At 32.0% G+C, this 13,556-nt stretch overlaps 1 protein-coding gene across 3 annotated transcripts in view; it reads left to right on the forward strand.

The window, feature by feature from the left end:
- Nucleotides 1-13,556, forward strand: part of Acap2 (ArfGAP with coiled-coil, ankyrin repeat and PH domains 2) — a 124,976-nt gene that overhangs the window by 65,273 nt on the left and 46,147 nt on the right. For all 3 annotated transcript variants that reach the window (XM_026380123.2, XM_026380122.2, XM_026380124.2), the window contains exons 6-9: nt 1,749-1,932; nt 5,694-5,738; nt 8,944-9,039; nt 11,500-11,574. In XM_026380123.2, the coding sequence (XP_026235908.1) occupies nt 1,749-1,932; nt 5,694-5,738; nt 8,944-9,039; nt 11,500-11,574 (400 nt within the window). The remainder of the gene's footprint in view (nt 1-1,748; nt 1,933-5,693; nt 5,739-8,943; nt 9,040-11,499; nt 11,575-13,556) is intronic.

Here is a 13,556-nt window from a genome sequence, read left to right on the forward strand (position 1 = left end):
AATGAAATACTGAAAATATTGAAATTTTTGTTTGCTTTATGTAATGAAATTGGCATTTTTTCCTGAGTTAATAATATAAGGGAATCAGATAGCATGTCTTTCAGTGAATCATTTATATCATGAGTATGTGTTCAAAATACAAAGCTAAGGCTGTTATGGGTGTAAATTAGAAATATAGTGGCCTTTATATGTATCTATCTATAAAAATACGTTTATGTATATACCCACCTATATATATAAAACTCAAATGTGGTTAAAATACTATTAGTTAACCATGAGAAAACTAAGTTATCTCTTGTTCTGTGGTATTTTTCTTTGAAGAGAAGATTAATGTAATATGTGAGAATGAGTTGTGGAAGCACATACTTTGTGTTACGTGACCTTTTATGTCAGTTATCACATTTTGTATGTGAAATAAAGCTGATCAAAAAATTTAAAAAAGTCTTCCCATGTTAATAATGTAGTTTTTCTCTTTTAATTCCTGAGACTTTTATAAGATTATAATACTGCAGTCAGAATAAATTATAGAGATTATAAGATGTGAATAGTAACAGAATAGTGTTAGAGTTTATCCTGGAGATGATATCTCAGACTCTTTTTTTGTTGTTGTTGTTTTGGTTGTGCTAAGGATTGAACCCAGAGTCTTGTGCATGCAAGGCAACCATTCTACTAACTGAGCTATGTCCCCAGCCCTGACAATCTTTATAATTACTTCATAATAGATTAACACTCAGACTGTCCTCATAGAATGTATACATAAAAATTTATGTCATCTTTGTTACAGAGTGTAGAAAGTCTCTTTTAGATATATTTTATTATAATTAAAAAACCTTTCATCTGCAAGTTATTTTATCTAATTCCCTAATAGTGAAAGTGAAGAGATGTTATATTAGGTACCTAAAATCATTATCAAATCAAGGATTTCACATTTAATATTGAAAGGATGTGGTTGGCTGTCACTGCTATAATTTTTTTAGAAACTGGTGTGTGTGTGTGTATGTGTGTGTGTTGGAAACTCATTGGTGTCCTTTGACCTGATACTTCCTTGTAGCAGTAAAATGAAGGTGTGTCTAAAAACAAAATGAACCCCCCCCCCAAAAAAAAAGCCCTTCAAATTTCCAGGATTAATCACAAAGACTAATGAATTGTAATATTTGGGGAAGGATTTTGGAATCTTCATTTTATACAAGTGCCCTATGTATATTACTGTTTAAAAATTATCTGATAAAATCACGGCACATGCCTATGAATTTATTTTCAGAAAAAAATTTATTTTGTTTTTGTTATGTTAATTTGACATTATACATTTTTACCTCAAGTTATATAGATTTCTACAATAAAATGTTAGCTTGCAGTATCAGGACTTATATATACAGGTAGAGCATACCTAATCTAAAATCTGAAATACTCCTAATCTAAAATCTGAAATACTCCAAATCTGAAATCTGAAACTTTTTGAACACTGGGGTTTGGATTTTTGAATTAGGGATGCCTAAAGTCTACACAGATATTCCCCCAAACAGGAAACTATGAAATCTGAAACTCTTTTGGTCATAGGCATACTTCTGAAAAGGATACTCAACCCCTTAGTGGAAAATGATACACATTTTAGTTGGAAGAGCTAGTGAATACCAGTGCACAATTAAATAAATAAATGGAGGAACATAAGAATTAAATTCAAAAGCTATTTTGTCAAAAGTTTTTGATCAAGAAACTTTCATGAAAGCTTCATTGTTTTTATTTTTTAGAGATCTTAGAAAATTCAAAGATGCCAAGAAGCAGTTTGAAAAAGTCAGTGAAGAGAAGGAAAATGCATTAGTAAAAAATGCCCAAGTACAAAGAAATAAGCAGCATGAAGTTGAGGAAGCCACAAACATTCTGACAGCCACAAGAAAGTGTTTTCGACACATAGCCCTTGACTATGTGCTTCAGGTATGTATTTTATTATATGTTTTCAGTTTTACTAAATAGGGTGTTGTGTTTGATTGGACTAAAAAGAATAAATAGCACTTTTTCACTGAGTTTAGAATTAAATTGTGATCTTTTGTGAAAAAAATTCACCTTTTTTTGTGTGTACACATACACCCATGTGTGTGGACATCTATGTCTTTGATTTCAAATTCTTCTTTTAACTTAATTAAAACTTCCCCTATTTTGGAATGTTTTTAAAAAGCATTTTAAATTGCTATATGTATTTTATTCTATGGAGTTGATAGATCAATTTAATTAATAGATGACTATCAGCCTTTTATAATATTGCCAGTTTTTTTCTGGTAATAGTGAAAATATAATTTTTATTAATTTTATGTTAGCATCTTTATATATACATCATTTGCCACATTTCTGATTATTTCTATAGAGTAGATTCTTACAGGTATTAAGGCTCACTGTATTGCCAAAAGAAAAATATTTCTGGAAGTAGTGTTCTCATATTTTTGCATTAGATACTACTTTTAAAAATTAGAGATTTGGGGCCAGGGTTGTAGTTCCATGATAGAACTCTTACATAGCGTGCTCGAGGCCCTGGTTTTGACTTCCAGCTTCACAAAAACCATAACACAAAACAAAACAAAACACCCTAGAGATCCATATTTGGTACATTCCTTGTGATCTTTTGTCCAATGTATAATTAAAACTAATTTGAATGTAGTAGGTTTCCAAAGGAATTCAAGACACATGAAAAATGAAGGCATAAGATATTATTTCACATGTACATTATATTGCTACATCATGGAGTTTAAAGCTTAAAAGCTAAGGGAATTCCCTCGTCCAGATCTCCTTTTACGGAACAGTGATGTCTTTACAGATTGTTGACTTCAAGATGATTATAGGGTATTTCTTAAAAAATATTTATCTGTATACAGAAACTTGGCAAAACAGTAGAAATTGAACTTTAAGATTTTTTTTCTAGTTAAATTTCTTTTCAGTAGGTGGAAAGTTAAATTTTTTAAAATGCAGTATACTCCCTTTGTGGGTAAAAGGCTTCTATAGAATAGAGTCATCTGTGTTTGCTCTGTCCTGTATCCTACCTCATTTTCATACCCTTTCCTGTCACAGCGTGAGTCTGCCACCTCTGACACTTCTCTGAAGTGGCTCATACAAAAGTCTTATTCCTTAGGCATATTTTAATTTTTATCCTACTTGGCTCTTCTGTGTCATTGAGATGGTAGACCGTATCCTCCTTCTTGAAATATATTTTTGCCTTGATTTACTTGAAACCCCTTTTAGATTCTCCTCTAACTTCTGTTTCTTTTCAATTTCAATTTGTTTCTCAGCCTTCTCTCCTTTGTCTGTAATTCTCAGTCTTCTTTTTGGGGTTTTATCTTTGGTCCCCTCTCTTCTTACTTTCTTATTCTTTGACATCCTCATCATGTCCCTTGCTTGAATTGCTCAACCTGTACATAGAAGAAAAAAAATCTATTTTTTAACAGAAGTGCCCCATTCTCAGTGTGTCTAAAACTAAAATCTGTCGCCTTCTAAAAATGCTTCTCTGTCTTTTCCTTTCACTTAGCCTCTTAGAAGTTCAAAATGGGAGAATCATACTAGCTATTTTTATTCTAAATTACCATATCTAGCTACAAACTACTCTGGAAACGCCCTTCATTTACCTCTTAAACTGGTTTTCCTTATATTTGCTGTTTTGTGTATGGAGCATTGAGGTATTCTTGTACAGTTGGCCTTCCTAACAGTGACTTTACCTGCCCTGGCACTGATTGTCTGTCATCCCTTTGGTCAGTATTATGCAGATTTCTCCAAGAATGAATCATTCTTGCCTCTACTGCATTTAGATCACTTTGCACATTTACTGTAAAGATGTAATGTATTTATGTATCTTTTCTATTCCAAGATTGTATCCCTAACTTCTAGTCCAGTGATTGAAAAATAGATAGGTAATAAACTTTTTTTTGAAAGAGCAAAGTACTTAATGCTATGAATTTTTATATGTGAGGGGAGTTTAGCTAAAATATTCAATACTTTCAAACTTACACCTCATAAATTATCCATTTCCTTTGGTGTTCAAATCTCTCTCCGCCTCAGAAAAATATTTGATTTTTCTGATGAGAACTGTTGTTTCACTTTATTTTGTGACTATAGAATAGTAATAAATATCCAAAGGTATAAAGTTTATTATGCTTTAATGTCTCTGTTTGAATGTACTGTTATTTTCAAGAATGCAAATGCAGTTTTTTGTTTCCAAATAGAAAAAAAAAGGATATAAAACAGGTACTTTTAACAGTTTTAATAGTTTTCAAAGTTTATATCTTAGGCTGTTCTCAGTCTCTGCTTCTATTTCTATCGAACGTTGATATTCGAGCTCAAAACTCAGTGGGGTTTGAAATAGATATGCAAAAGAAACGAATGCTTAATTAAAAGTTATTTAGAACAGAGCATGGTGGCACACACCTGTGATCCCAGCTACTTCGGAGACTGAGGCAGGAGGATTGCAAGTTTGAGATCAGCCTGTGTAACTTAGTGAGATACTGTCTCAAAATAAAAAATAAAATGGACTGGGATGTACCTCAGTGGCAGAGAGCACTGAGGTTATTTAGGCTTTTAGAAGGTTATATAGATTTTTCTTGTTCTTTTTTTGTTTTCTAGTCAAAGCTTTAAAATTATAAAATAGAGAATTCAACAGGAAGGATATATTAATAATAATTATTATTAATAAAATTTTAACAGTACTAGCAAAGAGTAAATGATTCTAGATCCCATGAAAGGCAAATCTATTGGTTACTTGTCTTTTGTTAAGTTTAGTCTAATTACAATATTTAAGGTCCATTATTTTATTTAAGGAATTGAGTGCTTAATGTGTGCTGCCTGGGGGACTAAAGCTAAGATGAAGGCAAAGATCCTGATCTTATGGAACTAATACTTCAGCGTTGGGGGGGGGGGCAAAGCAATAAGGAAACATATGGTAGTTTTAAATGCTGTGGGTAAAATTAATCACGCCAATGTGCTAGACAGTGTGCGAGGGACTGCATTAGACTGTGAGGATGAGGTAGTTAAGGGCTGACTAGTAAGAGAGAGCCTCAAACCCATGAAAGCAGCACATCCAGAGTATAGACAGAACAGCTAGTACAGAGGCAAGCTGGTGGGAGGAAGGTCTTGGGCTGTGGCTGCAAGGGGGAAAGTAATTGAAAGCTAGTTGGAGAGGGAGGCTAGGGCCTCATCACATTGGGTCTTGCCTGACAGAGCAGGAACATAGAGGGTTTTAAATTATATGATCTTATTTATATTTTCAAAAGATTGTTATGGTGCCTACGTGGATCATGGATTGTACAGAATTGAGGGGAAGCAGAGACTAGTTCATAGACTATTTCAGCAGTCTAGAGTAGAGGATATGGTGATACAGTGAGAAGAATTTGCAATCAGGCTGTATGTTGATGTGCAAATAGATAAGGAGGATCAGTAAAATATGGAATTCTCAGAATTCAAATATCAAAATAGTTCTATCACTTGGATATTATAATTTAAATAGCCAAGTTTTTATTGAGTTAAAAATGGTTGAGAATTTTGTTGGTATGTTCATCTTAACTTTTTGCAGAAAAAGGGTCAAAGTATTAAAAACTTGTGCTTTGGTCTTATTTTGGAAAATTATTAAACCATCAGGATAGACAGTTTTTACAATATTGAAAAATGGTTTAGTTTCTTAAATAATGCATAAGTGATTAACCAAGTGTATTTTTCTTTAGATTAATGTTCTTCAATCAAAAAGGAGATCAGAAATCCTAAAATCAGTAAGATATTAATTGAGATGTTTTAAATATTTTAATATAAAACTATATAAGTATTTATAGCAGCATTTAGTATATACATACTTGGTTGATTGATAATAGCTATTTTTGATCTTTATTTGTATATCTTATATCACAGAAATGACTTATTGTGTTTCCTTCATGTTGTAGTTTATGTGCCTCATCTATTAATGCACTGTGAATGCATTTATTTTCTATTTTAATACAGCACTGTACATATACTAAATGCTCAGTGCTATTTGGTGGATAACTGCAAATGGTTTGTGTAAAAGCCTATGAGAATATTTCAGAATTTGATTTGAAATGTATAAAAATGAAATACTATAGCTTTTAGGTTTTGAATTTTCTCTCATTCCTATTCTTAGAATTTTTTTGCACAGCTGAACCAGGTGTGGTAGTGAATGCCTGTAATCCCAGCAATTTGGAAGGCTAAGGCAGAAGGATCACAAGTTTGAGGCCAGCCTCAGCAAACTGGCAAGACCCTGTCTCAAAATAAAGGGCTGGGGATTTAGTCAGTGGTATAGCCTCTAGGTTCAATCCCTAGTAAAAAAAAAAAAAAAAAAAAAAAAATCTGCATAATTATTTCAAAGTGTTTGCATATTTCCCTATAATTTTGCATATTTCTCTATAAATAAACTTGAGTTTTGTCTTTTCATCTTTTGTATAATTGCTATTCACCAAATTGCATTGAGCATTTAGAATATGTACAACACATAAAATAGACTTTTAAAATATTTGAGATTGAGTAGTTAAGTGAGTAGTATCATTTGGATAATTTTTTCCTTAAAGTTGATGGGTCAGTTTTTTGGTTTGTTCTTTGGTGTCCAGTTACAAAATGAATGGGATGAAATTTGGGGATCACCGTTTTTTGTTTTGTTTTGTTTTTTCCTTAACCTTTTTGTCTCCAGTGACAATGATATATATTTCTTAATCCCTGCCTCCTCCTTTGATCTTAAAGCCAACTAGAAAGTGAGCAGCGGGATGGTATAAATGTGGTGTGGCACTCTTTTTTGAGAACTTTCAAAATAATAAGTTCTCTTTGAATTTGTTAGCAGATAAATTTTTTTTTCTCTCCCAAAACTACGTACTTAAATGTTCTCACCTAGATTTTCCCTAATATTCATGTTGTATCTTACCAGGTAATTAGGTTATACTTACTGTTTTTAAACGCTGTTTATACTCTGTTTGTTTTCCAGATTGACAGTAATGGGTGGACAGTAATATTTAATGATGGCTTTTTTTTTTTTTTGTCAGGCAGAATTCTGCCACTTAAATGTACTAGGGATGAACAAACTTTTTTTTTGTGTGTGTGTGTGGGGGGGTAAAAGCTAGGTAGTAAATATGATAGGTTTTACAGGCCTTGTGATCTCTGTTGCTGTTACTTTGCTGTGCCCTTGTAATGAGAGAACAGATATAGGTTCATATATAAATGAATAGTTATGGCTGTTTCCAATAAGCCATTTACTTATGGACACAAAAATTTGAATTTCATATAATCTCTACACATCATGAATTTCTTATGTTCTTTTCATTTTCTTCCAATCATTTAAAAACATAAAAGCCATTCTTAGCTTACGGGCCATCCAAAAACAGGTGGTAAGACTTGATATGCTGTGCAGGTTTCAGTTTGCTCACATGGAGTGTCCTGTAGATTACCTTTACCTATGAGTGAATACTTAAGTAATTTCCTTGTTTTTGACATTAAAACATAGCATTTTAGTGATCGTTCTAATGAGTAATTTGATTATTGCTTTAGGATAGATTTATAGAGAAGGGATTACTTTCAGAGGTTAAACATTCGATAAGGTTTTTTAAAAAATATTGTTTAATTTCACAGGTTATATAATATGTCCACTAATAGTGTGTGTGTATAAACATTTGTCCACGCATTACAGTTTTCCTCTCTCTTCCCCCATTGGTAGATAGAAATTATGATCTCATTTTTGAATTTTTCATTTCATTAATTCAAGTGAGTTTCAGCATTTTTTTACCATACTGTTTGGCCACTTGCATAACTTGTAATATGTCCTTTTTCTCTTATTTTGTTGGAGTATTCATTTTTTCATATTGATTTGTAGCATCCCTTACATATTAAATTTATTAACTCATTGTCATATGTTTTTTTTCCTAGTTTCTCATTTATCTTTTAATATGAGTTTTGATGTATAGGCAGATTTTACATTTTTTGTAGTCCTAGCTATTAATTTCTGCCTACCCTCTTTTTAAAAAGAACTTTGTGTGTTTTTTAAAATTATATTCATAAAGATCATTACCATGATCTAATTCTAGAATGCTTCTCTTTTTGTGAGTTTTGTGTTTTCAACTTATGTATAATTGGTTTTTTCTCCTAGAAACAGAATTTTCTGTGGAGGATTCTTGAGAATTAAGGACCTTGTGACCTACTTTAGGTTTCAGAGAATTAAACAGATGCTTGAGATTGCTAAAAATAACATGGATGTTTGAATATTTTCTTAATATTTCACATTTAATTATAAAATTCCTTTCCATGTAAAACTTAATAAAAATACGGATAATTTTTCTCTTTTGGCTAAGTAAAATATAGAAAAACTTGGAAAAATAGCTCAACCCTTAAGTCAGTTTTGAACTTGTGGAATGAATATAAAGAAATCTCAATGTTGGCAAAGTATGTTGACTCAGTTTATTTTTGGTATCTTGAGAAACAAACTGAGCATTCCCTACTTTACGTAGTTATTAATGATATTGTAGGTTATAAAGTGTTTGTGATTGCTTTAAGAGCTTTATGTATTTCCACTTCTTATCTTTTTGTGTCTTATTTGCTTAAGGTTTGCCAGTGAATTTATTTCAAGGAACATATTGATATTTTGTATTGTTCCTAGAAAGATAGTGAAGTTATTGAAAATTTGATTATTTGAATAAAATAAACAAAATTTGATCATCTAGATAAAACATAAACAACTAAAAGTTCGGGCATTGTTAAAATTTTAAACCACTGGAAAAATTTTTAAATAAATATTTTTTTCTGATAGTATTTGCAAATATTTAATAAATACTCTTAAGAAAAATGACTTAGTTACTTTTAAGTAGGCTTTACATTTTGAGTTCTTGTACAATAAATTTCAAACATTCAATAGGATCAAGACTTAAAAAATTCCCAAATACTTACCTAAGGAATTGATTTTAAAATGGCATTTTTTTTCCCTTTTAGATGTTATCCTTTATGTATGCCCATTTGGCCTTCTTTCATCAAGGATATGATCTATTTAGTGAACTTGGGCCCTACATGAAAGATCTTGGAGCACAGGTAATGTTGAAATGTATTTTTTGATTCTGTATTATATATGATTTTTTTGGGGGGGCGTGCTGGGGATTGAACTCTGGGCCTTATGCATGCTAGGCAAGCAGTTCTACCACTGAGGCACATCCCCAGCCCTTATTATTTGTATTTGAAAGAAATTCAGCATATTGGGTGATTTGATGTATCATTTACTTAATAAAGAAGTTTGATTCTATAGCAGAATCTATATGCATGGGTTAAATGTGTAACCAAGGATGAAATTAAAGGTAAAAATAATCTTATATTATCTGAGGGTACTAAAAAAGAGAATGTAATAATAATGTGTCTATTTTTAAGAACACATAGCTGTATTTATTTTTAAATTTCTTATATTTGATTAATTGAGTTTTATTCTAACTTGCTTTCATTTTTCTAAAAGTTATATTTTGGTATTTGAATAGTGACATTTTAGAACCCTAGAATTATACAGCTGAAAAATTTTCATTGCACACAGACATATTTGGGTATCTGTGTGTTTTAGAATTAAGTATGTGCATAAGAATATTATATGTATGGAAATTAATTTTTACTTTTGATCAGAATTTTATGTTAAATATGTTTGAAGTCCCCCCCCCTTTTTTGTTGTTGATACTAGGGATGAGCCCCAAGGCCTACAGTGAGCTAGGCAAGTGCTCTAGTACTGCACCACACCTCCAACCCCTAGGGACATTGTTATTTATCGATCGATGAGTTTTCTTGAACTTTTTAGGTGGTATTCTTTCCCAAGATGGTTCAGTATACTTTTTGAAGGGAGGTGATTAAGGATGAAAAACAGAGTTTAGGGAAATTGGAGAAACAGAGTGAAATGAGAATTATAATCACTAACCAAAGTATGTGTGTGGGATGCATGTGGAGATGGTGTGGGGGCAGTATAGCAAGTATGGCTTGTACTGTGAATCACACATCATCTCTATTAACTTTCGAAAGAAAGAACAAGTCACCAGTCTGTTAACTATGTGCCCTGTGTATATCAGTTGGGATAAGGTTTGTTTGTAAGGGATAGAAAATTGAGAATACTGTAGCTAACACAGAATTTCATTTCTTCTAAAAGAAATCAAAGTCTTCTAAAAGTCAAATGCTTGGTATGATGGCCAGTCACTTGATTCTCAGGACCCAGATGTACATAATTTGCTTCTATCTCATGATTCAAAGTGGCTGATCAAGCTCTAGCCATCATACTCAAAAGACTAGTTAACATCAGAGGAAAAGGGAAAGAAAGACACATTCTGCCTCCTTAAGGACATTTCCTTGTACTTGTTACTTTATATACCTCCCAATGGCCAGTGCTTAGTCGTAAGTTCACATTCACTACAAGGAAACCTGGGAAATACAGCCTTAATACCAGAATGCTATAATTTGGGAGTTCTATTGTTAAGGAAGAAGGAGAAAGTAGATATTAGAAATAGCTGGTCATGTTTTACCATATAGTGGGGAGGTAGGGTGTTGTAGGAAGATATAGACAGTACAGACTTAGGGGAAGGTAAGGCCTTCCTAGGTTCTAGGCATTCCTTATAATTTATCATACACTGGACTGTAACCTTACCTTACATTAAATATAATTTATAAAGACTATGAATTAAATTGGAGTTGACAAATTGAAATCATTATATATTTTAGACTTTTATTAATTTCAGTTTTACTTAATTTCCTCCTCCTTACCCTCACAGACATCAAACAAATTTGTAGGCACTTGAAAAGCATCTGATAAGTCACACTTCCTATGGTGTGTGGGGGATAATATGGCCTGTTTGGAGGGGGCAGGTTAGGATGTTCTTTCAATAATTCAGTGGTAGATAATACCATTTAAAACTCAGGGATTACTAATTATTTATTAGTATCATCATCATCATCATCATTGCTTTTATTTAGTTAATTGTTCTGTACCTTTTAGCTTTGCTTATACCATTAGGAAGCCAACTTGAAATCATGAAGCATCTTGAATGATCAGGCATATCTGTTATTATGAACTTGTGGAAGCTGACTGCATTAATTTAGCTGCACTACTTTCTGCTGTTTGGGGAAAAATTACCATTGTCTCTTTTTTATAACTTTGATTATAACTTGCAGAATTTACTTGAGAGGATACACAAGCAACTTAAACTAGAGTAATTTTTCTTATTCAAGGACTTGACACATCACTGCAGGGGCCAGGAGGAGGCCTCCTATCATGTGTGCTTGGCACCCTGACTGTACTTAAAATTCTTTTCCTTGCTGAGACAAGGATCTTCTCAAAAGGATTTAATACCATAAAAATAGGAACTTCTACTTTAAATTTTAGCTAAAATACCATTTTAGGTAAATTTAAATCGAGTGACATATTGCTGTTTATCTACAAAATAACTTGGAATATGGTTTGGAAAAATGCTCATACCTCTTCTTTTCTTTGATTTTTTAAGCCTACAATTTTTTCTTTTTCTACTTTTACAGTTAGATCGACTTGTTGTGGATGCAGCAAAAGAGAAAAGAGAAATGGAGCAAAAACATTCCACCATTCAACAAAAGGTACTTGAGAGGAAAAGTTTAAGAAGATTAATTTCCATTTTAGTTGGTTGTTTGATTAGTATTGATATAAGCAAGGTACCTTAGTGTTGGAACAAATTCTTTGCATTCTTACATAATTCCATAAATTTTCTTTTCACAAAAAGTGAAATAGTTTTCGGATATTAAGATATATGTTTTATTAACATTTCAGATCAAAATATTTTAAAGTCAGGCTCTTAAACCAGTTTATTAAGAACCTAATCTCTCGGGGCTTTAAGTAAATTAAAAGATGGCCCTTAGCATTTAAAATACTATTCATTTTTTGGGTACCACCAATCTTCTATGAAGTGTGCGTGTGTGTGTCTGTGTGTGTTTGTGTGTGTGTGTGTGTGTGTGTGAGAGAGAGGGGGGGGGCGGTGGGGTGGCGTGTGGGTGCTCAGTTTCAATGTTAAGGACTTCTCAGGGCCAGTCACCCTAGGCAGCACTCCCACCTCATGTGGTGCTGAATGATGTTTAACTTGCATAGCTTGTTAAATTTCCTACTAGCTAAACTAGTATTTTTGAAAAATATGTTTTTAAAAATGAAATTTCCAGTATTAAATAATTTTTATTCCTTCATGCTGAAGGAGTTGAGTGTAACATGCCTGAAACTCACCCAAATAATATTTTATCTTATATAATCTGAAAATAAAAGGAGAGAGAAGTTGAATGCAATAATACAAGTATATGACAAGATGCTTTCTCCCTTCTTTAAATCTGTTCTTTTGGTATTGATGAGTAAATGAACTTTTGTTATGGTTTATTTAGAATTTTGACTACTGTAGACTTGATTTGACATAAAAGATGTTAATGGGAAAAAATAAAAACAAAATCAGTAATAAAAATAGGAAAAATTTGATGGATTATTTATGCTAAAGAGAAATCATATTTTAAAAATAAAGAATTTTTTTCTACCAGACTATCTTTAAATTAGTTGCTTTCAAGTTATTGTCAGATGAGACTTTATATTTTCTTTAAAGTTAGATTAACTTTTGGTTGAGTAACTTTAAATTTGGTGAATAAAAATTCTATATATTTAGTAGGTACAATATCATATTTGGATGAACAACTTGTTTTAATGACATTCCCATTAAAAGATTGTTAAATACGGAGACCAGTCATTTTTATTTAAAATGAAAGATCTTGGTGTTTGTAGAAATATGAGAATATTTGCTTAAGTTAAATTATTTAATGGATAGTTTATATCTTTTAATATCTTTCCCAATTGAGTACATAATTCAGTGTTGTACTGAAGGACCCAAACTGGTTAAGTTTTAAATCTGAGATTAATTTAAAACATATACAACTGTTTTCCTTTAAAGAAAATAGTGGCATTTTTGCTAATTATAAATACTTACTTTTTTTCTGCCCTTAAATGCTGACCCAAGGCTGCATTACAGGTAAAAACAAAACAAAACAAAACACACACACACACAAAATAAAACAAAAAAATCTAGTCAACTAAAATTTAAGGGACAGTATATCTAATGTGATTATTTAGAATTTTTAAAGAATTGCATTGATGAGTTGAAGAAAAAATGATGGCAAGGACATTCATATTTGCATCTTAGAGTATATGTAACATTTATGATGGATTTATATCAAGAAGTGAAACTGTATCAGAGAGAATATGTATGTTCACCATTAGTAGATAATGCTGAACTGTTTTTCAGTGTTGCACCATTCTTGGCAGGCAGTACTGAGAGTGTACTGTGCTCCTTGCCATCTTATTGTATTGAGAGGGTTTTAATTTTTTACCCATTTAGTGGATAGATAAGGGCATCTCATTGTGGTTTTAATTTATACATCTTTAGTGACTAGTGAATTCAATTCCCTTTCCCTGTATCTGTTGGTCACTTGGGAGCCTATTTGTAAAATATCTATTAGTCTTTCTCTTTTTTTTCCTGCCAGGTGGCTTGTTCTTCAAATCCTTTGTATGTTCTGGATATATGCCCCTTTGAGGC

Source organism: Urocitellus parryii, chromosome 2 (genome assembly GCF_045843805.1).
Source record: "Urocitellus parryii isolate mUroPar1 chromosome 2, mUroPar1.hap1, whole genome shotgun sequence".
NCBI lineage: Eukaryota > Metazoa > Chordata > Mammalia > Rodentia > Sciuridae > Urocitellus > Urocitellus parryii.